The 26,476-nt window shown below is 43.6% G+C and overlaps 1 protein-coding gene across 4 annotated transcripts; it reads left to right on the forward strand.

Annotated features, from left to right (window-relative positions):
- The first annotated feature begins 740 nt into the window (after positions 1-740).
- Positions 741-24,693, forward strand: rbms2a (RNA binding motif, single stranded interacting protein 2a). 4 transcript variants are annotated; one of them, XM_069708862.1, is made up of 14 exons: positions 741-915; positions 11,640-11,791; positions 16,983-17,041; positions 17,800-17,891; positions 20,557-20,732; positions 20,820-20,899; positions 21,018-21,127; positions 21,303-21,346; positions 21,543-21,636; positions 22,458-22,508; positions 22,862-22,972; positions 23,417-23,497; positions 24,125-24,565; positions 24,614-24,693. In XM_069708862.1, exons 1-13 carry the CDS (start codon positions 844-846, stop codon positions 24,203-24,205), a joined length of 1,203 nt encoding a protein of 400 aa, XP_069564963.1. In that variant the 5' UTR covers positions 741-843; the 3' UTR covers positions 24,206-24,565; positions 24,614-24,693. The 4 variants fall into 4 exon arrangements, with proteins under 4 accessions (XP_069564963.1, XP_069564954.1, XP_069564972.1 ...); XM_069708853.1 differs by having other exon boundaries at positions 742-915; positions 11,637-11,791; XM_069708871.1 differs by having other exon boundaries at positions 743-915; positions 11,637-11,791; positions 20,575-20,732.
- Positions 24,694-26,476: the final 1,783 nt, after the last annotated feature.

The following is a 26,476-nucleotide window of genomic DNA, read 5'->3' on the forward strand; positions in this document are numbered from 1 at the left end:
CAAATAAGACAAAAGTGGACATATTTAAAGATAAAACAATGGTGCAATTGTGCATAGTGCAAATAAAAGTGTTATTACAGAGAAATAGGGTTGACTAAATATTAGGAACACCTCTCAGTATAACACAGTTTCACAGCACCACAAATTACAATCTACAAAAGGACCATTGAAATGAATCACCGGAGTAAATATTAACTGGACATTATGATCCTTATTACCTGTGAGCTAATCGTTGAGCATTGAAAGATTGTGGAGGATTATACTTCACCTGTCAAGGGTTTTAATGTTGTGGCTGACTGTGTAAAAAGCTTGGTGATATAGCTGTGTATTTATTCATATTACTGTTGTTGTGTTACTGCCCAAATATTTACCAATAAAGCCGTTTTGAATGAAAAGATTATGGGATTTCTTTTGAAGAACTGCTCATAAAAGGTAAAGTCATGATGCTGGGAGTGAAAAGAGATCAGAGAGTGATCCTGACAAAAGCACAATAACTGGATTGGAAGTGTTTTGCCTTTTTTTTTGTGCTTTTTTTTTTTAAAGCTACTTGTCCAGTTATTTTCAACTCAAAACCCCCCGGTGTGTGAAATAACACCGGGCGGTGCATGAATTTCAACTAATCCCCTCTTCTTCTGTGGACCCCCCCTCTCCCACTCCCACAGCCGCGTGAAGGAACCCCTGAAGGAGCCCAGGGGCCCCCTGCAGCGGCGGCGGCAGCAGCAGCAGCAGCAGCAGCACCACTTGCAGTCAAGCAGCGGGACTCCAGGCTCTCACTTCCCCAGCTGCTGACGTCAGCTGGCAGCCTGGGCTGTGCTCGCCGCTCCGGACATAGCGCCGAGGAAAATGCTGCTCTCCGTACCGCCAAGGGCAGGAATCAACCCATACAACGGCTACAACAACAGAAACAGCAAAAAGGTAAAGGCTTCGGGGCCTTTCCCCGATCTTCCTCTTTGTTCAACCCTGCAGGGCAACACGCCCGCGTCTGTCGCGACACACACCAAAAAAAAAAAAAAAAAATTAAAAAAAAAAAAAAAAAAGAAAGAAGGAGAGAGGGGCTTGTGACAGTGAGCTGCAGTGTCCTTGAAAAGCTAAACGTACTGAATTTAACTCCGGACTTTGGTGGAGTGAATGTTCCGGTAACGGAGCCGCCGGGCTCAGCGGTGTGTTCTCGGTGGGGGGATTCGCTCGCGCTCGCTCCTGTCACGCCGGACGCCCTCTGTGTGTGTGTGTGTGTGTGTGTGTGTGTGTGTGTGTGTGTGTGTGTGTGTGTGTGTGTGTGTGTGTGTGTGTGTGTGTGTGTGTGTGTGTGTGTGTTTTTTTAATTTATTTTTTTTAAATTTTGTAGTATTTTGTGTTGCGCGAGGCTACTACAGTCCCGGTGAGGATGTCGATATGGCTCTGCTCACTCATTTGAAAAAAGTCAATGGTGGAGAGCAACTTTTGTGGGTAAGTGTGCCGTGCCGGGATAGCGCGTCCCCGGCTGGATGTGTGTTTGTGGAAGTGGGGGTAGGGAGGAAGGACGAGCGCAGCGCAGCGCAGCGCAGCGCAGGGAACATGTTACAAAATGAATTCTGCCTCCTCTTCCTCCGCGGATCTCCTATCGGCTGTTAAATCAGGTCTTCATTGTTGCGCTGCCGCTTAACTTAACAAAGTTTCCCCCTTTTTTTTTTCTTTTTTTTTTCTTTTCTTTTCTTTTCTTTTCTTTTCTTTTCTTTTCTTTTCTTTTCTTTTCTTTTGCCTGGTTTCCCATCTGAAAGCGGAATATGCCCCACCCCTAAAAAAAAATAAAAAATCCCACCACACCATGATGACTACATTCCCAGAATTATGAATCGCGCTTTTTCGTGGCTGTAACTCACTGTTGACATTGACACTTCTGGAACCAATACGGACTCAGACAATTTGTACGAAAAAGCAAATTAAAAACCGTCATTACTTCTCGGGTTTATAATATTCTGCAGGCAAAGTTCGTTTTCAGAAAACCTTTTGCTTCTAAAAGTCCATTTTCCTTCACATGTGTCTCCTCTGTGATGTTAAAGCTCCTTTCTTCTGCATGCTAGGGTTTTTAAATTCATTGGCTCTTTCTTAACTTCCTCCCGGTCTGCTTTTCACAGCTGTGAGCTCCTGAACTCATAATTTTAAAATGTGTATTGACATGTTGCCCGCCTGAGATCTGGGCGGCCGCCTGGCTGCTCATCCTCCCAGAGCTGATGTCAACACTTGTGCTTGTCTGAAGAAAACAGCGCTGCCTTTAATTTGTTTTTGTTTTTTACCCACACTCACAATTTGAGCGATGTTGAATGTATATTTCTGTGCAGCTCTTTGCTGCAGGTCGGGCTTCATTTTGGAGGCTATTTCCCAAAGAACCTCATTTATAGATCACAGGAAACGACGAAGATGTTAAATGTCACCGTTTATGAAAAATAAAAAAGCTGGGCAGTCGAGAGCGTCAGCACTTCATTCTTTTATATCGCTCATTTTCTGGCAATATGTTCAATACAACTAATGTTTGGTACAATATGTAAAACTAACGTGGCAGTTTATAACTATTCTATTACGTACAGGCGACGACTTTGACAATAGATTAGTTGCAGGCAAAAATGTGGGAAAAGTTTGCGGCACATTTCTTTGTAGTATTTATTGTCAAAATGCTTAACGTGTTCATGGGAAGTTGAGATTTCCATTTTTGTAATGTTTCATAAGATCAATCGACAGATTAATAATGAAAATAATGTGTCGTTTTAGCTCTAGTTTGAGCAAATAGTCGTTTTTCTGTAGTTTTGAAGATCCGTTGTTGTCATTGCATCATCAGAAGGAGAACGACGCCTTCATCGTTCTTCTTTTTGATTTTAATTATTGCTATTTCTAGTAATGTATTGGGCTTAGTATTCAATGTATACAGGGTTCTTGTACACACCACAGATGTGACAGCATAACAATAATAATATTCTCATCTGCCGATCATTTTCTTTGATGAATCGATTCGCTGTTCGGTGGTTAAAAAGTCAGAAGATGGTGAAACATGTCAACGGGTGTTTTTTCCCAAAGCTGGAGGCTCGTCCCGATACTCAGTTTATCTTCACGGAGGATTAAAGGAACCAGAAAATATTCACAGCTGCAATTTTCTGTTCGGCTCAGTCTGTCGTCATGGGAATAATTCACATACAAATAATGAATGTAAAAGAGCGACGGAGATGGTGGGAAACGTTTGATGCTTCGGGGGTCCCGAGCTCCTTTATTTAAAGTTCACACAGAGGTCAAGTTCCTGCGTTGGGATCCTGAACAAGTCCTGTCCTCTTCCTCCTCTTCATCCTGTCGTTGGGCCGTATACCTGAGCCACAGGAGCACACAAAGTAAAAGCCTGCGTGCAGAATAAACCCGGTGAAGGGTGAGCAAAGCGCCCTTTGTGTGCGCGCGAGGTGACTGCGGAGGCCGGCGACTGAAAAGGCGTTGGGTTTCTGTTGTGCTCGAAGCCAGCTGCTCCTCCCCTGACTCAGCACCTCATTTCCTCCCTCAAATAAATAGAATTAATGTTCTCAAATCAAATTTGGTCAGTTTCCGTGTAAAGCTTCCTGGATGGAAAAATAACAGGAGGCGGCTTGTCCCTCCTTAAGGTATCATGGGTCTCGGTCGGGGCCTCGCCGAGAGGCTTATTCCTCCACTTGTCATTCAGATTTTTATGATCTCTTCTTGGCGGGAGTCTTTCTCAACAAACCTCGACTTAACTGCCGTGACGTAAAGCTCCGGATGCCTCGGCACAGACTCCACGGAGTCAAAGCGCAACTACAAATGAAAAGACATGAAAGAAAGAAGCTGGCTGGATTTGATTGGACGAAAAGGGTCGAACTAAAAAAGGTCTCGGGCGGCAGGAATAAAGCGTCCCGACGCTTTTTCTAAAGTTGTCTCTTTAAACTCCGCAACCTTTCAGACGTTAACTCTGAGGGAGAGCGCTGCACGTGACACAAGTTGAAGTTTTGGAATTTAAAGTGATGCTTCAAGTCCAAAAATATTTGTAACCTTGATGGTTAATAAAGGAACAAATGTCCCACATAAACACTTTGCTCAGAATAAACAGGCTGATTGGTGAAATGTTTGGTCCGTTGTTAGCATCAATTCAGTGTTTGCAACAGTCGCGTGCAGAAAATGGTTTGTCTCGCCGAAAGAAAGCAGGAACGGTTGGTCTCGATAAATTCACATCCAGCTTTGAATGGAAGTTCCTTCCCAGTAAGCGAGTTGTTTGTAAATGGAGTCCATGCAGGGAATTTGAAAGCAATCGCAGTTAATGAACACAAATTCAAGATATCTTCGCCATATTCGCGGCAGCTTGCAATTTTGCAGAATTCAGGCGATATTTCAGCGATCAATGTCGTCAACAGAAAAGTTTTACGCCATAAAGTCGTCTTTCAAAACAAGACTCGCTTTATCGACAAAAATAAAATCCTCTTTCACAATCGGCACGAGTCTGCGGAGAAAACCGGAACGAGCGCGGAAACCGGAGGTGGTTTGTGGGAAAAGAGCTCTTCTCGTTACAATGAGGAACGCTGTGTGTTATATTAGTTTCATTCACACTTCAAGTTGAGAGACTTCATAGAAACCTTTGTTACAGTCACAGACCGTCTCTTCTGGAAACACACGTCACATTTTTATCACTTTGAGCCTCGTGGCTCAGTAAAGTTAAACTAACTCAAACATTGTTGTCATGTGCAGCATGATTATAATCAAAAGAAATCATTACATGTTACTTTTGATCAATTAGTGCTTAAAAAAAAAGGAATTTCTTTTCCTCGACTTTCTGCAATTTTACAGCAACATTTCTTTTAATGCAACAATCACAAAAAACTCAGCAAAAAACACTTGTATGTAGCTGGGAGACCTTAAGACGTCTGACACCAAGGAGTGCTGACGTGATTGATCACGACAGCACCTACAGTTCGTCAAACACGATTCAAGCCCGAGCGAGCGGGTTCTCCGGTCACACCGACGGGACCCAAACCGGCAGGTCCGCGCTGGACATGTAAAATGAAGTCAATCTGACACCAGCGTAAAATGACAAATCATCATCGGCGTTGTCTTTTAAACATAAACCAGAAAGCGTGACACTGAATACAAAAGCCGCGAGGAGCAAAGGAAGCGTCGTGTGCTGGTCCTCATTCATTTATTACCACACTTTCTTGGATTTACGTCCAAAACAGAAGTTTCTCGAAACCACGACACAAAAAATTAGACAAAACAAAGGATGGAGACTCTGACACGTATTTACATTGTTGCTGCTCTTAAAATGAAAAGTTAAGGTCGTAAAAAAAACAACAGATAACTCAAACGTTTTACAGTTAAAGGTCTGATATTAACACTGAATTAAATCAGATAGTCACATTTTGCTGTCCACGATGACTCCGCTGCTTTGCAACCTTTTTGATTTGGTTTTATTTACTTATTTCTGTTTCACAGCCTCATTTTCACTTTGTGTTCCCATCGAGCAGTTCTCATTAATCCCGTTTCCAGCAAGCAGCAGGCAGCTGTTATCTGCAAACAAACGAGCTGCCCAGACCCGAACGGCTCATAAAGACCAAGATTAAAGTACGTATCGGTGGGATTAGAGATGTCACGATACCTGAAACCTGCTCGTCTCAACTAATACTGTTTGAATTCTACGACTCTTGATGCCAAATTCCACACCGTAGAATTAAATGATGGCCAAATGATGGGAAAAAAGAAGCTCGTATTTCAACAAAAAGCTGCTGCACACACACACACACACACACACACACACACACACACACACACACACACACACACACACACACACACACACACACACACAAACACACACACAATTTTGACAGACAGTCTGTTGAAGCAGCATCCAGTTTGAGTTAGCGCTACGTTAGCCTCAGATAGCATTCGCCTTCAGGAACTCTGTTTTGTGAAGCATTCATGTAATAAACAGTTCCTCCAGGATTTCACAGGTTTTTTTCTGGTTGTTACGATTAAATCATGCTTGATTTTGAAGCAGATTTTGGTAAAAAAAAAATTGCGCTGTAATTTGTGGAGTTTTAAGAGATTTTTTGCGATTACAATTGCGGAAAAAACCCCAACGTACATTTCCCAGTGACGGTGAGAGGAGGGAGAGCAGAGCCTTGCTGATTGTAAATGAGGAGTTGTTGATAAAGCGAGTTTGGACTTTATATGTCGTAATACTTTCAGCAGAGTTTCCGTTGACGACGCTTTGTGCAGACAAATCGCAGGAATTTTGCGAGAACGGCTTCAAATTTCGCAGGTTGCTTGAGTTTGCGTTAATCAACAGGACTGCGACGTCCTGAAGGAACTGGATGACACACTCGCTGTCCGACCTGCCGACAGACCCGCATGTCCGTCTCTGAGGTGCTCGGATAAGTTTGAGTTCCTCCTTTGGTTTCAAACACTGACGCTGTTTCCATTCTGACTTTGGATCGTCTACAACTTTTCTGTCATTGTCGGGCAGGAATGTAAAATATCTCCAAACGTACGTGTGAAGCGGACCGGTTGCTGCACCTACAAATGCTGCAGTCATTCCACATCCGTTTTTTTACTGTCTGGTAGCTTCAGGCTTCGACCTTCCTTCTCCTTCGGGACCATAGAAAAAACAGTATTGTCACGTTTTCAGGATTTTGACATCGAATTCAAAACGCCTCTCGTAACGACTGGACCTGAACCTTTTTTCTCTGAAATTGAAAATCTGTATTCAATCTGTATTCATCTCGGGGAAATCATTTGTATGAAAACTTAACATCTGGCCGGGGAGATTGTGGCACTTGAAAATGTAGTCGGCGGGTCAAAGTGTGAGTAAACGATTGCCGGTGTTATAACTGCATTTATAAAGAAACTGTGTCCTGAATTATCTGAGGCTGGAAAAAAACAACAGTTCCTGTGTGTACGCGAGGTGATTAACACGTATCAGATAAACTCATAAATGCACGATTATGACAACTTAACAACCGGGAGTAGGTGACAGCGAGCGTCCTGTGTGTGGAAGCAGCTGTTGTGCTGCAGTGAGTCTGCCCTCTCTGAACTCTGCCGTACAGTCACCTTTGTCCTTCTGGCCCTTTGTCAGGTATATGTTTATCTTCCTCTTTGTTTACTGCGTCAGATGTTCTGGCCCGCTCCCCAGTTTGACTGCCAACTGCGCGAGCCGGCCGAGGTGAACAGGTAGAGAGGGAGACAGAGTCCTTGGAGAAAGCACAGCTGTCAGAAACCCGATGCCAAAGCGCTGCAGCGATGCCAGACGCTGGCTGTGTCTCACATTCTGTTAGATCTGGAGCTGAGCTGAGCGGGCCGGTGTCGGCGGCGGCTATCCGTTTCCAAGCTCTCGGCCCCCTCGCCACCCGACCCCCGGCTCTAAAGGCACGCGTGCGCGCGGCATATGCGTGCGTCAAGGTGCGATCGAGGAGAACCCGGAGACCAAAAGGTGCCTTCAAAGAGACGAAAGGAAGGGGAGGGCCGGAGGCGGCGAGGAAGGAGGACGGAGCAACGAGTCTGGACGTGAGTTCGGTGTCGCTGTCACCTGGTAGGAATGCAGCGCTCGTCATTCAAACGGCTGCGTGATAAGATCAGGATTTCCGCCCCGTCCGCCATTCTGCAGCTTCACCGGGAGCGTGCGTTCTGACCGAAACCGAAATACAGACCTCGCCGGTGCGTTTTGTAGTCGTCATCGTGACACAAGCATTACGACAAATGAACTGTCAAATTTGACTGCGTGTGATTTTGATGGACGAGCCAAACGCCGAGCGATGCGGTAGCTCGTCCAAAACGTTACTCGCTGCTTCAGAAATGGAGATTCTTAAGTCTTGAATTCCCATGACTCATTTTCCTCCGTCGATGCGGAGCGGCAGCTCGGCGGCGTAATTCTATACAAGCCGCGAGCTGCTCGGTCGGCCGGGGGAGGACATAAATCTGAGCGAGCTGGTCACACAGTTATGGCTCTTTCCCGCCTGTAAGGAAAGGACAGGTGCTTCAGGAGGGGAAGCGGGCAGGACGTGGGAAGACGGGCAGGACGGAGCAGACCCCCCAGCAGGCAGGAAGTCAGCGGGTCAAACTCGGGTCAGCGGCCCTGCAGGCAGAGACGGCGATAAAAACACAGGTGGAGCGAGACTCGGGAGGGTTGATGGAGACACGGTGGTCACACCCCCGTCAGCGATGTGCAGGTGTGTGGGTGGAGGATGTTTCTGTGGGTACGAATCTATCGGAAGACAATCTGACTTTGGCCTTCGAATCGTCGAACATTAAATGCAGGCGCACATTTGTCCTATTTTAGAGGTTAAAGACGGTGTTAAGTACCAACAACACTTCCCGCCAGCTTCCAGACTCTCGACGTAAGTTGACGTAAACTTTGAGGATTTGGTTTTATTTATAGAAATGTGTGATCCTAAAAATAATCCAGTGATATTTCAGGTCCAGGAGAGGAAGAGGAGGAGGAGGACGAGCAACGCAGCTTCAGGGCTTCAATCTAAAAATGACAGAAATAGCCTGAAAGGTGATTACAGGGCAGAAAATGTTGTTTCAAGCTTTTGTGCGTTAAATTTGGGTAATTATGTTTTGTAAGCAGTTTAAAAATCATATCATAAAGGAAGCACTGCTTTGATGGGAAGGTTAGAATTTACCATTGTGCTGTTTTACATGTAGATTGAAGGACAGCTGACAGACTGAGGTAGAACTGAACCACAAAGTGTTGTTAAATTAAAGTTTGAATTACCTTTGTAATTGTTTAGTCGTGTAATGAGGCCACTTCTCTAAATAAACCTGACAGAAAGTCACTTTCTTGAATACCAATTTGTTCTTCACCGAAGTTTGTGTAATTACTGACTGGTTTGTCTGTTAAAGACTTTTAACACGTTATTAGCTCAGATTACATACTATCAAATTTTGTTCTTCAGTTTCCCAGAAAAAAAAAGAAAACTTGTCATGGATAACATACATCACTCAAATTTTTAAATTTTTTTTTATGCAGCTCCTTGAAGAGTTTTTGAATCACGTGTGCTAAAATAACAGTACAAGTGTGCATTCCTGTGTGTGTAGGTTGGTGATTTAAGGCGTGTTGCTCGTGGTACCGGCTGGAGCTCTTCTTTCATTCACAAATTAGCTGCTTCCAGAAGCGTATTCATCAGGAATGACGCTGAGACGAGAAGGACGAGCGGCTGCGTGATGTGTTCGCCCGGCAGAATGTCAACTGAAGTGACAAAAATCAACAAGTCCTTCTTTTTCTTTTTTTTTTTCTTTTAAGAATACATGATTAATGCTTCATTTATGATTCAAATTTATAAGAAGGAGACAGTCGAAAATATAATAATAAAAAAAAAAACTAGGGCTGAAACTACCGATTATTTACATTATTGACTATTTTCTTGATTACTCAGAGTTTTCCAAACCTGCAGCCAAAAAAAATGTCTGGATTCATCCCGACCAGAAGTCCACAAACAAAAGATATTCACATTTGAGAAGCTCGGACAATTTTAGCAACTTTCCAATAAACTCAAAATAATCGATTATCATCATTGTTGGCGATTGATTTTCTTTTGATTCACTAATTGATTATTCGACTAATTGTAAAAAATACAAATTTCAAATTAATGCAGTAAAACTCATTTGTTCTAAAAAATTATTACATACAACTTTTGCTGAAACTGTCAAAAATATGTTGCTTTTTTTGTAGGCAACAGTTTTCTGTTGTCACTTTGGAGAATAGATATTTACGTTGATATCGGTGTTTCGTAGTTTCTTAAAATGACTAAAGTATCTCTGATTTCTTAAATTGAACTGGAAGCACGACTGAAAATCGAGTCTGACGTCCGAGTCGCCGTGTACCTTCTGCTGTTTATGCCTTTGTACTTGAGGACGTGTGTAAATATCACTGGAATTAACGATATGAAAGGAGCGAGCGCACACACACACACACACACACACACACACACACACACACACACACACACACACACACACACACACACACACACACACACACACACACACACACACACACACACACACACACACGCCTCTTTTTCTTTTTTACTGTGAGCAGGTTTTACCTCCATCTGACCAGCCGAGCATGAAAAAAACCAAAACCAAAACATGCAAACAGCACTGCAGCGGAGGATCATCCTCAGAGGACCGAGTCTGTTGTTGTTGAGGCTGCTGGCGGTGTGTGTGTGTGTGTGTGTGTGTGTGTGTGTGTGTGTGTGTGTGTGTGTGTGTGTGTGTGTGTGTGTGTGTGTGTGTGTGGAGGGGGGGGTCAGAGGGGCTGTCTGAGAGCCTTATGGATGGTGTCTAATTAGCGGGATTGGTTGATTTCGCTGGTGGTCCCGGTTGGACCGTGTCTTCCTGCTGGGCTTTTCCCAAACACCACCAGGTTGATCAGTGACCCCTTCCTCTCTCGTCAAATGAACCCATTGTCCTCCTGTCGGCTCCGTCCAATCAGCCTCTCAAAAGAGGCCTCGCAGCAGCACTCCGCCGAGCCGGGAGGGAGGGAGGGGGAGCATATCTGCTTTAATTTCCTTCCTACTCCTCCCTACACTGAATTAAAGAAATGTAGCTGTTAAATTAAGGTGATTGAAGTCATTTTTCTCACAGCGAAGAGACGCAACGTGATCCGGTCTCATGTGCTGCTATTTATTGCCTCCATCTGATTTAGAAAAACAGCCACAACATCTATTCCTGGAGAGTTCTTGAGAAGGCAAAGTGATAATGAAACCATATTTATTCCATTAAACTAAATGCATCTGCACGGTTACACAATCTTTGGTTTGATGTCTCCGAGGAGAGCCTCAGGTCCCGCAGCGAGATGAGATGATGCACGGGTTGTTGCGCAACATCCTTTTGGTGCGCCTGGTGGTGAGTCACCGGCTAGTTGACTGCTGGAGTTTACAACTAGTACTCACGGGCACTTCATCCTCAGAGATGGACGAAACACAACAAGCCGAAGTAAGATACGAGGAAGAGGTCGCAACAGGAAGTCCTATTATTTATCTTTAGCATCATGGCCCTCAGGGTCTCGGTAACTACTATCTGAGAGTTTAACGACAGATCGCAGTGTTGAAGTTCAGGACGAATAGAAGTTGGAGCAGATGTGCGTGATTCATTTAGAAATATCTGCTTTTTATCAACGGAGAGAAGACTTTCACTACAAAGCTGTTAACATCGAGTCTATTATTTAATCCTACATCCTGAGACTAACTAAATGTTGGTCTGAGATCTTTACGTCTTTGGTTTTTCACCGCAGGATTTTTTTTTTTTGTGTGGTTCCAAAAAAGTAAAAAAACAAAAACCCAACATTGAGAAAGCATAAGAGGCCCCTTTTCCCGATGTGGAGAAGTCGGCCAAGAGGTCCCACATTCCCCGCAGAAAGCAGTATTGCCGAGTGTTGACATGAGGGCTGTATGATATCATTTTTCGCAGCTCCCACATAATAATCTGTTTCATTCAGGATTACTTTCCATCTCTTAACAGTCCTTTTGAGTTTTTCACACTTTGAATAAAAACATCGCTGCACTCGTCCGGTGTTTTTCCGTGTTTCGGAACGTCGAGTGTTTGGGGGAATTATTTCTGTTTGCGTTTCGCTGCTCGCACGCAGTAAAAGTAACTTGTGTGTTTCTTTCTGGACTCAGCAGGCCTATGTGTCCTCCGGCCACCAGATGGCGCCCCCCAGTCCCAACAGCAACAGCAGTGGCGGGGGAGGGGAGCAGCTGAGTAAAACCAACCTGTACATCCGCGGCCTCCATCCGGGCACCACGGACCAGGACCTGGTCAAACTCTGCCAACCGTGAGTGATCTTCTAGCTGTTGAGCGAAAACACAACATGAGCGAATAAGTGACACAATTGGTTGCTGCAACTTCCTGTGTCAGTTTCAAATTAAAAGCCCTCGTGTCAAATTAAAAGCTCGCTTTCCTTCGACGGCCTCACTGAAAGGTTGTTTTTTTGTAGAAGCAGCTCAGTGAGGTGAAGTTTGGAAGACTTTGACCAGCTGACTGAGCCTCGGGGACTCCTCGTCTTCACTCGCAGACATATTTTTAAATGAATAACTTGACACTTCGGGAAATATGTTTATTCACTTTCTTGCTAAGACTTTGGAAAAATAAAAAAATATTCCACTGTCATATCCGTCAGTATAATATGAAGCTACAGCCATGAGGTGTTCGATTTGCTGCGATGACACTGAAAGAGGAATAAATCAGGCCTGACTCGATTCCAACAGCTACATCTCAGTAATTAACGTCTTGTTTATAACATTCGTACGCGTACAGTACGAAATAAAATGGAAAATAAAAGTGGCCATGTAGACATAACGTAACTATTTGGCAAACAAACACTTGGCCTCGGGACTTCCTGGAGTCCTGCTGTTGTGATCAGCATTAAGGAATAGTTACACAATGTCATTTGAGTTTTTTCTCTGAAGTGTCAGATGCTGACGAGCGACGTCGGAGGAGCTGGTTTCCAGATCTTTGCACTTTGAACGGAGCCATGCTAGCTGTGAAGCTAAGATCATCTTTACACTGAGCTAAGCGAGGCTCGTTGCTTTCTAAAGGAATGGGAGCAAATAATATTTCCCAAAATGTTGAACGATTCAGGTTCAATAACACGTGCAAAATATGCCTGCTTTATCCCGGTTGAATATAAATACCAGCTCACAAACAGGCCAAAAGTTTAACACGTCGGAAGGATGAAAGGAGCGTTTGATAGTTTTCAGTTTCGGATGTCAGATGTGGTTGAACGAGGTTTCACAATTGTTTTTTTTAGAAAGTCAAACTTTGCTTTTAAGTTGAGTTTTGTGTGCATTGTCTCTTATCTCTTTACAGTAAACTAGATTATAGTCGGACCAGAGCCGGTTGAACTTTCCACTCTGCCGTACCAGGAACCGGTTTTCTTTAGATTAGTTATCTTTGATGCTAATTTGTAGAAAACGATGACGTAACAACAAGCTGGTCGTGAGCAGATAACATCTGTTGCTGTCAGCAGCTCCGTGTGCTTTTCATCTGTTGAAATCAAATCGTTTACGGCCAGAATTTGATGCTCAGGAAAAGGAGCTGCTTCGACGGTTTGTGAATAACGATGCAGAATTATTTACAACTAAACTCTGAACAAACAGGAAAAATTCTCCGCACAAAATGGTTCAGCCTGAGAGGGAAATAGATCAAATGCAAAGAGGCGTGACAAAGACGTAGAGGTGAAGACGGAGCGAAGGGGCCGGAGAAGGGTTCAGCATGTTTCCTCCTCATGTCCTCATTTAACCTTCAGCTCTTTCTGTGAGGCTCAAACGCAGTGAAGTAAGACTTGCCTCGATAGTTCAGCCCTCCAAACACACGCGCACAGATAAAAGGCTGTAATGAAGCACCCCAACAGGTTTAGGCTGATGCAGGTCAGCGCTACGCTACGCTACGCTACGCGTGATTTGTGAACTTGAGTCACGCATTCGTCATTTCCAGGTTTCATCCGCGGTAACGACACACCTCCGTGGAGACGTATCGGCCATTCCCAACGACGCCTGGCTTTATCGTACTCTGCGCGCCGCCGCCCCTCCCTCGTTACATATTTGTCTTTTACCCTACAAATAAAAACGCAGTGAACTATCAAAGCTACGGAGCACGAACGCATACGTGCTGCAACAATCGGAGAAAATGTGAAATCTGCGGTCGGTATGTGAAACACGGGGAGATTTACAGAGAAGTCATTGTGGAGTGGCAGACAAGTGGAGAGAGGACTGAAGCTGGAGAGGTGGATGGGAGGAAGGGAGGGAGGGAGGGAGGGAGGGAGGGAGGGAGGGCTACTGTTGAGGGGAAAACCTAAATGAGTGTGTGGATGAGAGGGGGGCGGGGGGAGAGGGGGGGGGCACGGCCTGCTGGGAAAGAATGTCAGACGGCCATATATGGGTTCCGGCTGTCTTTTAAGTCCCCGTGGCCTCGGCAGCCAGCGCGGTGGGCTGCAGGGCGGCCGAGGTAAACGCAGGGTCACGCAGTTACTGCTTGTTGACCTTTAAACTCCGGCGGGCGTCTTTGTTGGAGGAAAAACATGAAACACGCCTTTTGTTTTTCCTCGTCACGCTTCTGATTAAAAAAAAAAACCGAAAAAAAAGATCAATAGGACTTTAGTCTTTTTTTTTTTTTTTTTGCGGTTTGGAGGCATCAGCCTAGAAACCAGGAAAGGTAGCGACAGATACAAAAAGCCAGAGTACATTTTTAATCAATAATACACAATAAGACATTTTTCCCTCTTTTCCAGGCTTTCAGGACAAAGTCATATGATGTAAACACATTCATATCAGGGCGTTTCTGCTGTGCAGTCTTAAGGTAGAAAAGAAATGCAACTCACGATGCACAATCTGTTTTCTAAGTCTGACAACCTGAATGGAAAAAGGAAGAATACTACTATCTAAATTATGACCTTGAAAATCTTTCGGTTTCTGGATAAACAAGATAATTAAGTTGAATTTTAGGCCAAACTTTTGTTTTGTGTACATTTATGTGTTTAATTTAGGTTCTAACAACCATTTGTGTTGATATTTTGAACGTTAGACTGTAAGAAATACATAAAATAATCATCCCGAATGCTTCACGACGATATTCTGACCCACTACATACACAGGATGTACGCTGCGTGTCTTGCGTCATCAGTTTTCACTGAGCTTGTATAACAAACATTTCGCTGCTCTTCATGTTTGTTTGTTTTTTGTTTTTTTTGATGCTCAGCTATTTTCTCTTCAGACTAAATTTAGTCGCAGGTCACGGAGCACCCTAAAAAGAAAAAAAAGGAAGTAAACTGATTAGAATTAGTCTCAAACGGCTGTTTGTGTACGAGGTCCTCTAAAATAGCTCTGAGGTTTTATATCAGTGAAAAGAAATCGTTTCTGAAAATACGCCACTGTGAAATGAAACCAGTGCAAAACAGATTTACTTCATTTCTGAGAGAAATTTCTGGTTTTACGGTTCGTCCTCATGTATACATGTTTTAACTTTAGACACTTTCCACATTTTATATTAGGAATCAAAACTCCATTGTTGTTGTATTGTTTACTGCTATTCACAAGTAGTAAACAGCACAACATCAATATAGTTTTGATGACCAATATAACCCCATAATAAAACTATACGATGTTAAAGATTTTGAAAATATGTTTACGTTTGTGCTCAGGCAAACTCACAGATTACATATAAATTCAATTATATTAATCCTGAGTATATATTCATCCCTAACTTTGTGGCTGTTGGATGACATTTGGAAACTATAAAACCTAACCGATGCAAAGTTCATCTGGCTCTGCATGATCAATTATTTTTGATGTAATTCAATTCAGTATTTACTGAGAAATATTTGACTGTTATTCAAAAACGACACGGAAACACAGAGAGAAAGACTCACAACAGGAACTCAACAAACGCCATCTAACCATGAAAACCGCCTGAAGAGAAGCGTGTCTTCATCTGTCCTCGAGAGGACGGCAAGTCCAACATCTAACTCACTTCGTCTGGTGACAAACCACACTATTAATCTGTCGATGTGTCCTCTGCTCAGGTTGAAAGTCTGTGAATAATTGTGGTAGATTTCGTATCTGTTAGTTTTACCTGCCTACGTTTTCACAACGAGTTGCACACAAAACTTTTTCTGACGCCTGCAGTCATCTTTAAATGTTTCGGCTGTTTGAACTAAAGCATCGAATCCAATCGGGACCTTGTGAATTGGAATTGAATAGATTTGGAAAAATCGGTGGCAAAATCCAGCCCTAATAGTTTTTTTTTGTATAAGATTAATTGAATTGCATGATTGTAAGATAATGAAGTTAATGCACAAATCCAGTTATGTCTTATTCTGTTAGCCAAAGTGTAGAAATGTATTTATATATAACTATATATATATATATATATATGTATATAATATATATATAACTATATATATATATAAAACTATATATATATGTGTATATATATATATATGTATATAACTATATATATATATAAAACTATATATATATATGTGTATATATATGCATCTGTTGTTGTTGTGCAGAAACATCCATGGTCTGGTTGTGTTTGCACCAGGAAATGAGGAAATAGATAATAATAATGAGGTCACAAAGTTTTGGCATTAAGCTTGGAGCCCGGGTGGGATCCGAGCCGTCGTGACTGTCTGAGTCATCCTGTCGAGCGGCCAGCGACACACGGCGGGAGTGTAGGACCCTGCGGTGCGCTGCGTTGCGAGGGTGGAAAAAGCAAGAGAGAGGGAAGTGGTGGGAAGGAAGGCGAGCTGGAGGGGTGAAGCGTCGGGTTACAGTGTACATTCCGCCCAGACGCCATGTCGCCCAAACAGACGAACACCAGCCTCCCTCGCTGGCTCGATCCACCAGACGAGGGCAGCTCTAATATACTGGAGCGCTGATGCACCGTCTCCACGTCTTACACAACACCTCATCTACTGCTTTTCAGGGAGTTTTTTTTTTTTTTTTTTGGAATAAAGCATCAATGACAGATTCTGCTCTTTTTACCGGTCGGCTCCCTGTCGTGTGTTTCTGTCACGTTTGACACATCCTTTTCCTCCTTTTTTTGTTTGCAGAAGGATCAAGCAGAGAGTGAAGCTCCCTTGAAAGTCAATATATCTCGATTTGCGAGTCAGACATAGCTGGTGACAACACTTTTAAAGCTTTATCTGAGCCCAAAATACCCCCAGAGCAGAGCTGTATTTAGGAGAGAGGTGTTTGTGTGTCAGTCTTGGTAAAGACAGGCCTGGAACAAATTGTTTTTGGCCCCGAGGTGCCGTCTCCTGTCTGTCGAAAACAACACCAGGGAGTTACTGTACAACCGGCAGACAAAGACAGGACGGTCGACTGCACGAAGGGGTGTGCGTTCGTGTTAACACCTGTCACGCAGCCGGAGGAAATGTGGAAGTATTGGTCTGCATGTTGTGGCAGCGGATTCACCTGACCTGTCATTGATCCTGTTCTCCGTCTTCCTGTCTGTCTCTGAAGGTACGGCAAAATCGTGTCCACCAAGGCCATCCTGGACAAAACCACCAACAAATGTAAAGGTGAATCATGCTTTCTGGTTTTCTTTTTCTTTTTTTTTTTTTAATTTAGATTCAGAGCTGTCATGATGATTCTTCCTGATTGTTGCTGTTATTTATTCTGTAGGCTTTTGGACTGTTTTGGTCATTTTGTGAAATACGCTGATTTTCTTTCTTGCTGAGAGTTACGTGAGAAGATCTTCGTCTTCCTTTGCGCCAATTGCGCCTTCAGCCGAGCTGGGAATTGGAAAAGTTCAGCGAGACAACAAACATGGCCGTCCTCTGGAAAGCTGCTGTTTCTGGTAGCAGAATACAGAAAAGAGACAAACGATCTCGTCACCGTCCAATAAAACCAACGCAGGAATCAACGGTGGACGTTATTTGAACACTACATTTGATTTATTATCGTTAATAACGTCTACGACAGCTCGCCAGGCTAATAACCAAGTCGGGCTATTTGAGCTCAGCTTTCGGTGCAGGTACATTTCTTCCTTTCACCACATTCGCTGCCACGTCAAGCAACATCAAACCTACTTTTCACAGCTCAAATAAAAACCGACATTCAGGTGTATTCTCCCACTCAGGACATTTCTCACTTCCCAGTTGCTCACGAACGCCCCACAAGCTAAGCTATCTGCCACCTTGCGTTAAGCTACATATTTCGCAGACAGGTGTGAGACCAAGTCTTCATCTTCTTGAGTAACTCTCAGTGAGAAAGTTAGAATTAAAACATATATAATGAGGGTGACTAACGAGATGACACGAATGTCTTTGTTTTACAGGGTATGGCTTCGTGGACTTTGACAGTCCAGCAGCGGCACAGAAAGCTGTTACAGCTCTGAAGTCCAGCGGGGTCCAGGCTCAGATGGCCAAAGTAAGAATCAGACGGCTCTCGATCAGCTCTGTTCAATCAATCAGCCAATCAATCAATCAGCCAATCAACCAACCAATCAATCAGCCAATCAAACTCTTATTTTTAGAGCACTTTTCATCCATGTTCGTGCAGGTCAAAGTGCTTCACAGATAATTGACAAGCTACAAAAACAAAACTCAACATGAACAAAGAAAAATAATAAAAGCTATTTAAACCAATTTAAACCATTTATCTTCCCTCCGAGTTCCCCGTCAGGTTTCATCGGCCTCGTTTGGCCTCTTTTTGATCTCCAAAGAGACATTTGCTAAACTGACCGTGAACCGTCTCCGTCTCTCTGCAACACTCGTCCTCTCTGTCATGTAAAAGCTAAACTGTCCCATGCACTGGCCTGATTGGCAGCAAGGTTTCTGTTGGAAAATGTGAAAAGCATCTTTTGCTGTTCTGTGGAGGTGTGTGTTCTGCTCTACTTTATGTTTATGAAAAGTTGCATGAAAAGCTTCCATCAGATTCAGACGAGACGAGTTGCAAGCAGAAATAGTCTCTTTGTTGATGATGGTTTTTTTCAGTCCTGTTTCTTTTGTCTCCTGTTCCTTCGCCCCCCCCACCCCCTCCCTCCCCCACGCCCTCATCTCTGTACTGTGTATGTTGCTAACCTGCTCCCGTTGTAGCGCTTGTTCTGAGCTCTTTGTCCGAGTGTCTGCAGTCAAAGCAACTCTTGTCGGCCCATTAAGCTGATCCCTCCGGCTCTCGGGCTCCCCATTGAGGGAGCCCAGGGGAGGGTGCCGCTACGCCCACTGTCAATGGGACAGCCACAATGAACTGGCATTGTCCACCGTCTGGGCCCGGGCCTGGGGCTGACACCAGCACTTAATACACTCCACCCCAGTGTCCCCTACCACGTCCCTGCACCCAAACAGACCCACTGCAATGTAACACCAGGGGCTCCCCATCAGCCCAGTCCGAGACTACTGTAATGGATCCACGCTGCCAGCTGACCCGAACCGGTCCGCTGCAACTAAACCCCGAGTCTAAGTTGACCGCGCCTCCCCCGTCGGACTGCTACTCAATCCCACGGATCTCTGCAAGTGCAACCGGACACCAAAACCTGACAGACAATGTGTGCCCGGCCAGAGGTGTTGATAACGGCCATATAAATCTAAATATACTCGAGAGGCTCCGGGTTATTTCGGGTCAGAAGGAACACGCAGTCGTCAAAAGTCTTAAGTTTAATATCAGGTGCAGTTCCACCTGTCGGCACCTTCACCATGGCGACTGCACGGTGTTGTTCCCAAACACAGTCAGCCTCGCCGTCCTCAGAGTCTGCTGCGTCCCTGAACGGGCCACCGGGCCTCCGGCGAGCCACTGGGGAGCTGCCTGCGTCGGTCCGGGGAACAATGGCACGGTTAAAAATAGATCCCTTGTTCCCAGCACCTCCCGGCCGATCTGCTAACAGAGACACGCCTTAAACAGCCGAGGCTCACCTCGGGCCTGGAACGACCATGACAACGATGACAAAAATGCTGTGACAGCTCAACAAATCCCATCCACGACAACACGCTCATATCTCCAACAGCATTGGTTTGAATATGATTATTGTGTAACTTCTCTCGAACACTATCAGTCTAATGTGACCTATGACCTCCTGCAGTGTGCCAGTGTTACATAATGGCTCAACAGAAAATAGGTTATCTCCTCACCGGGTGGTGCAGGCAATTAATCTCCATTAAATACAGTTGTTGACGCACCTTAATGCCATAAATACTCAGATACTATAATAACAAATACCGTCACATCGACACCTCTGTTAAATCTGCCTGTGTGTGTGTCCTGTCCTGCTGTTGGCTGTTTAATTTACATCTCTTTAATGTACAATGAAAAGCTTTATTACTTGTGGGCAATGATAGAGATAAATGTTATTTTGGAGAAAGAGAAGAGCCTGTTAATCGCTAATCTGCCTCCGACTGCTTCCTGTCCTGTTAAGTCGCCTCCTTCTGTACCAAATATTAACCTTTTGAGCCACTAATTCCTCCCGCCCTCCCTCTGCTCTGCTCTCTGTTTTCCCTTCCCCTCTTCGAAGCCCGGCCTCTTTTCTCTCGGTTGCCAGGCTCCTGTTGCTCTGTGAACTCTTTAACTTCATGCCTGGCTTCCTGTCTGCTTCTGCAGTCGCTCTAGGTTTCACTTTCAAGCCAGTGCAATGAAATACGTCTCTGAATCATCTCTCTTAATTTACTTGCAGCCATTAGGAGCTCTTAATTAGAGAGAAAATCGTTCTTGGAGACAAAGTCATATTTGCAGATGGCAGAATATTTAGCGTCCATGTGGTTTTTGCATGGCTGACAAATTATTCAGGGTTTTAGTTTATTGTTCAGGCACTAAAAATCTTTATCCTCATTTTGGTGGATTACAAAATGATGCACGATGTGTTGCACAGATATGATGAAGCATTAAAGTGCAGAGAGCAGTGACAGGTGAAAGATGGGTCAAAACCGCTGCCTCCACAGAAATGTCTACTGTGTGAAAAACCAAATGCATTAGAAAAGATGTCTGGGAAGTGTGCTGAAATAAAAGCACCGGGCTTCCAGGTTTGTCCTTCATTAAGACACAAGCAAGCTGCTGAGTCATGAAAAGAACCAGCGCCGCATCTCTTCATTTAGACCGTAAAAAGATGTGTTTTTTAATGCAGCAACAGGAGCAGGACCCCACCAACCTCTACATCTCCAACCTGCCGGTCTCCATGGACGAGCAGGAGCTGGAGAGCATGCTCAAGTCCTTCGGCCAGGTCATTTCTACACGCATCCTCCGAGATGCCAACGGGACCAGCCGCGGTGTCGGATTTGCCAGGTCAGACTGAAAACACTGAAACCAATAACAAAACGAGCCCGTTTAATTACTCCTCAAGGGGGATTGAACTGATCTTTGAAATTTCAGGATGGAGTCCACAGAGAAGTGCGAGGCCATAATTCAGCATTTCAATGGCAAATTCATCAAGACTCCACCGGGAGTGCCTGGTGCGTGATGTGTTTGTTTTCATGTTATAGAAACCTGATATTGTTGTTGTTGGAGTGTTTCTTTGTTCCGGCTGCGATCTCTGAACTCACTGTCCTGTTTGATCTGTTGTTCCCTCAGTGCCCACGGAGCCCTTATTATGTAAGTTTGCAGACGGAGGTCAGAAGAAGAGGCAGAACCAGGGGAAGTATCTGCAAAACGGAAGACCCTGGGCGAGAGACGGCGATACGGTAACGCAAATTACAAACTTATCATTCTTTAACTGAACCCACAGTTTATTCTCTCTTGGATTTCTTGAGGGAAATCACAGGAAAAAGAGTTTTTTGTTTTTGCTCGCGAACTGTTTGAGTGCACCGGTGTTTGTATGACCTCACTGGTTCTGAATCCTGCGTATTGTTTTCCCAGGGAGGAATGACGCTTGCGTATGACCCCACAGCTTTACAAAATGGGTGAGTGGTATGCACGGACTGACTGAAAACAGTCCCAGCCCTCCAGGAAATAAACACAGAACCTGAACTCTGGTAAAAGATCGCCCTCTGCTGGCCACCGCAGGAATGCAGAGCTAGTTAGAGACATACTGCAGATTGTTGACACGGTGCTGCTGTCCTCATGTTTCCGTCTCACTTTGCTCTGTCCGTTCGGCAGCTTCTACTCCTCACCTTACAGTCTGGCTCCAAACCGGATGATTGCTCAGACGTCCCTCTCGCCCTACATGCATTCTCCTGTCTCATCCTACCAGGTGAGACATTTTTTCTTTTTAAAAAAAAAAAAAAAAATCTGCACAAATGTGAATAATTCATTATTTGTTGCTTTTCCGTGCTCGTCGTGTCCACATTATGTGACATGCGGGATGGACTTCTACCTTTATGTCTTCTCTCTCTGCCAACTTGCAAACAAGTGGCGATCAAGAGTTCCCAGACCGGTCCTGTTGAGTGCGAAAGGAGCGCAGCACCCAGATGTGAACGGAGCAGGAGGAAGCAATAACCTCCACAAATAATGATTCCAAGTTATGCTGCTTGATCAACATCAGCAGCTGAGTTGCACGTGTTTTTGTGACCACTGGTTCTGGTGCATTTGTAATCTCTCCATGCACCTGAAACCTGAGCAGAAATCACACGCTGAATATTGTGTGAAATCTTTGGGGGACAGAAAGAAGCAGCAGGGAGCCAAATCCAGCGAGTAGGGCGGGTGGGGAGTGACGATTGTGTCGTAACGGGTGAGAAACCTGCACATTTTCAGCGTTGTCATATCGGAGAGCCAAAAGGTCACGGTAAAACGGTTTGACCCCGAGAGACAAATTCAAAGAAACCCAACCTGGTTCCTCTCCTGACCTGATTTGCTTCTTCAAAACGTGGAATCCTCACTCATGAATGTTGTAGCATCTCCGTGCACGTCAGGGTGCCGCTTTAGTCTCTGAACTTCTGGATCCACCGTTATACAGACCGGTAGGTCTGCACAGGTGTAACAATGATGGCTCGATATCATTAAGTGTCAACAAAAAGAAAGAAGTGGAAGATTAGAAGAGATTTCAGATATAAAGACGTGTTCCCTGATCCACAGGTACACAGCCCGTCCTGGATGCACCATCAGTCATACCTCATGCAGCCAGCTGTGAGTATGCTCCCTTCATTTACCCTCGTTTCTACTCAGACACCTCTTGAGCATAAATGGGATGAGAAGCCGTCTCTCTGCTGCTGTTAATCTAAATTTAAGTCCACGTCTCCCACCAGCTTCCTGAAACACTTCAGGTGTCGACATTTGAAGTGGGTTTTTTTTTCTTGCTGTAAATGTCCCTGAATGTTTTGTCGCTTTGTCCGTCGAGGCTTCGGTCTTAATTCACGATGTAACTAATGGAGATGTACACGCGGAGCTCAGTGTAAATGAAAGTGCTAATGGTGCTCATCATTGATTTCACTAGTGTCATGTGACTGAATGGTGGTGACTCACGCTTTGTGCCTTCACAGGGTACAGTTCTTACCCCGACGATGGATCACGCCATGTCCATCCAGCCCACGTCCATGATGGGACCTCTCGCCCAGCAACTCAGCCACCTGTCTATGGGCAGCACGGGCACAGTCAGTACACACACACACACACACACACACACACACACACACACACACACACACACACACACACACACACACACACACACACACACACACACACACACACAGTTAGGGACAAGAAATAATGAAAGAATGGCCTGCTGTTCCATCATTAAAAAATATATCTAATATGAATGCAAAAACATTTTCACAATTCCACTTGTTTTTTTTTTTTTTTTTTAAATAGAACAACTAAGTAAACAAACTAAAAGATATCTTTATAAATAGCTCTTATCAATTCCACTGTACAACACTGCAGTAAGAACGTACTAAAGATGAATATTAGAATCACAATTCTCCTTTGAATTGGTGTAATAGCTCAACTTTAACTTTCACAGGCACCACAACTAAAAATCACACAGTTCAAGTGTTCATGTCAAATACTTCACACGTTGTGTTTCCTCTCTGCAGTATATTCCGGCCAACACATCTATGCAGGGGACCTACATCCCCCAGTACACCCCAGTGCCTCCCTCCAATGTCCCAGTAGAGGTATGTATAGTGCAGAATACTGTCCAGACATGTAGTTCGGATCTATATAGGTTTCTCCATTAAACAACTGAAAGAGCTTTTTTTTAGCGATTTGTTGTTTTTGGGCAGAAACCTCCCAGTCTGTGATGTTCAGATCCTGCAGCAGGACCTCTGAGCCGGCAGGGAGTCCAGTCATTTGTTGAAAGGTGGAGCTCAGTGATAGTGGTGGGAACCGCTGGGATCAGCAACACAGTGAATGAGGAGAAGGTTTGTGAATGGGGAGAAGCCCGGCAGTAGGTCAGGACGTCAGGCTGTGATTGGATGGATGAGAGTAAATTAGAAGCAGGAGAGGAAGAGGTTGGTGTCTCTAAGTAATAAACTTCAGCCAAATACTTGAATTAGGTAAAGAAATAGCTTGTTCAGCTTGTGTTGGAGTGAAGATGTCCCGCAGGATGCACTGTCTGGTTTAAGTCAACAGATTCCAGATGTAAAACTTCATCTTTGGTCGTTGCTCATCGCATAAAAGCACGAGACATTCATTTCTGAGGAGGAAAAAAAAAAGCGCTTTTTGTCATCTTCTGTCTAACGGCCACGTTGTGATGAATTATTAAGTTGCTAAATCTGCCTTTTTCTTTTTGTTTTTTGCAGGAAAATGGTGGTCAACAGCAACAGGTTGCCATGGAGACTCCCGCAGAACACACAAACTACTCATACCAACACACCAAGTGAAGCTAAGGTAGGACGGAGAACATTTCTCTGCAAAATCACATTTACTGTATAAATATAATGGTTTTAAAGTGTCAAAAGGGGCAAATAATAAGCAGCACGACTGACATTACAAATGGCGTAATAAATTCCCGCTACGAAGCTCAAGAAAATACTGAAATTTCTCATTATTAATCTGCTATATTGCAAGAAAAGTGTTGGAGATATAATCAGTAAGAAGTTTAGCATTTTGACAATTTAAACAATAATTTGTTCCAATATGTAAAATGCCTCATTTAGTTAATTGTGTACAGCACGAAGACATCTGCAGTCATCTTATGTTTTCTGAACTATGCTCAGTGTGTGTTGAGCCATTGCTGAGTTGTGTATCATTGCTGAGTTGTGTCATTGCTGAGTTGTATCATTGCTGAGTTGTGTCATTGCTGGGTTGTGTGTCATTGCTGGGTTGTGTGTCATTGCTGGGTTGTGTATCATTGCTGGGTTGTGTGTCCTCTGGCTGTGTGCATTGCTGGGTTGTGTGTCATTGCTGGGTTGTGTGTCATCAAACAGGATTCAGCTGGACGTTGTCTGTCCTCTGGCTCCCAGCAGGACAAGCACCCCTCATCAAACTTGAACATGGATAACAAAAGGAACACGTGTGAATGCCTGTGTGTGTGTGTGTGTGTGTGTGTGTGTGTGTGTGTGTGTGTGTGTGTGTGTGTGTGTGTGTGTGTGTGTGTGTGTGTGTGTGTCTGTGTGTCTGTGTTTGTTTGTTTTTGTTTTGTTTTTAAAAAGGACAACACTTAATGTCATTGGACTTTTCTGCTCACATCCTCAAGAGTTGATCAACCAAAGGTGGGAATCTTCTTCAGAGAAGTTTTGATCTATTTTGATAACTGAACAAAAGAAGTTAAAAAAAAATATATAAAAACTTAAAAAAAATATATATAAAAACGTGGGAGAGGAGGAAAAGGCACAGAGCATTATTTTTGTGCACGTAATATAACAAATTCTTATTTTTAACAAAGCATTCTGGACGTCTCAGAGTGATTCAAGGAAGAGTTGAAACACAATGTGTCTTTTATTTTTTTGTAAAATATGCAAACTCTTATTTTTATTTCCTGATGTCTGTTGTCTGACATTCGATTTTGCAGCAGCCGGGGCGACAATTTGTACAGATTTCAAACCTTACACACTTTTGCTGGTCTGATGTGTCGAGTCATGCTAACCGTGGGAGCTAAACCGTTTAAAGCTACTTCTGCCTGTAACTGCTGCAGAGATTTCTATTCACACACAGATGATGAAAACATCGACTGTTTATAGTTTAGTCAAATTATTATTATTTTTTTTTTTTTACTTTAAATCATTCTTTCATAAGTGAACAAAAGACAATCAATTATTTATATTTATATTTGAATTATAGTTCTATTTTTTAGAGCTTTTAGCTCATCATACATTTATAGAAAAGAAGTTATTTAATACTGTCGTCTATAAAGGCAAGATGAAATGGACAAAAAGATCACATGATGAACTCTAATATTTGGTTCATTAAGATAATTCTTGAGTTTTTCGATGGTTGGATGACAATCCATTTCAAGTTCCTGAAAATAAACCATAAAAATGAGGCCTGTTGACACTAAAAGTCCCGTTTTGTTTTAAGGTAACGCGACGTTACGTCCCCGTCTACGAGAAGTGGTTTTAAGCGGTTTTGTTGTGGCGAACCATGAGGTATCAATAAATTCATCCTCTCGACCGTCGAAGGGACGAAGCGAACATGCTTTAAGAAATGAATAGTTAACTTACCGAGAGATTATGTGTACAAAGAACAATACAGTCACTTAATTAAGACGTAGTTTAGAAAGAGAGAGAGAAAAGAAAAAAAAAAGCAATGAGGAAAATCAAACGGAAGACGGACAACATCCCTGAGAATAATTTGTCTGATAGGAACGGGAGCTGGAAGTCTTTTTTCTTTTTCCAATGCTGCTGTCACCCGAGTTTTAATCTGTCTGTGATTTTTAGTTTGTAGAAAGTTAAATGTCTTTTTTGTTTTCCTTTTGTCTGTCACTTGAAAATCTTTGAGCTAATTTGCCTTATTTTTGATGAATTAATCTTAGAAGTAGATTTTAGCTTCTTTATTTTGTTTTCTTTCTTTTTGTATAAATCGAGAGTAGGTTGTCGTTTTTTCTCTGCGTTACAGATTGATGCTGTTTTTTGTTTGTTTGTTTTTTTTGGGGGGGGGAGGAGGGGGTGGGTTGTTGTTTTTTTGTGCACATCACGTTTTTTTCTTTTCACACG

The sequence above is a fragment of the Brachyistius frenatus genome, unplaced genomic scaffold (assembly GCF_029030835.1).
Source record: "Brachyistius frenatus isolate BFR_SWC_R1_liver_20210118 unplaced genomic scaffold, ASM2903083v1 Contig_4, whole genome shotgun sequence".
NCBI classification, from domain to species: domain Eukaryota; kingdom Metazoa; phylum Chordata; class Actinopteri; family Embiotocidae; genus Brachyistius; species Brachyistius frenatus.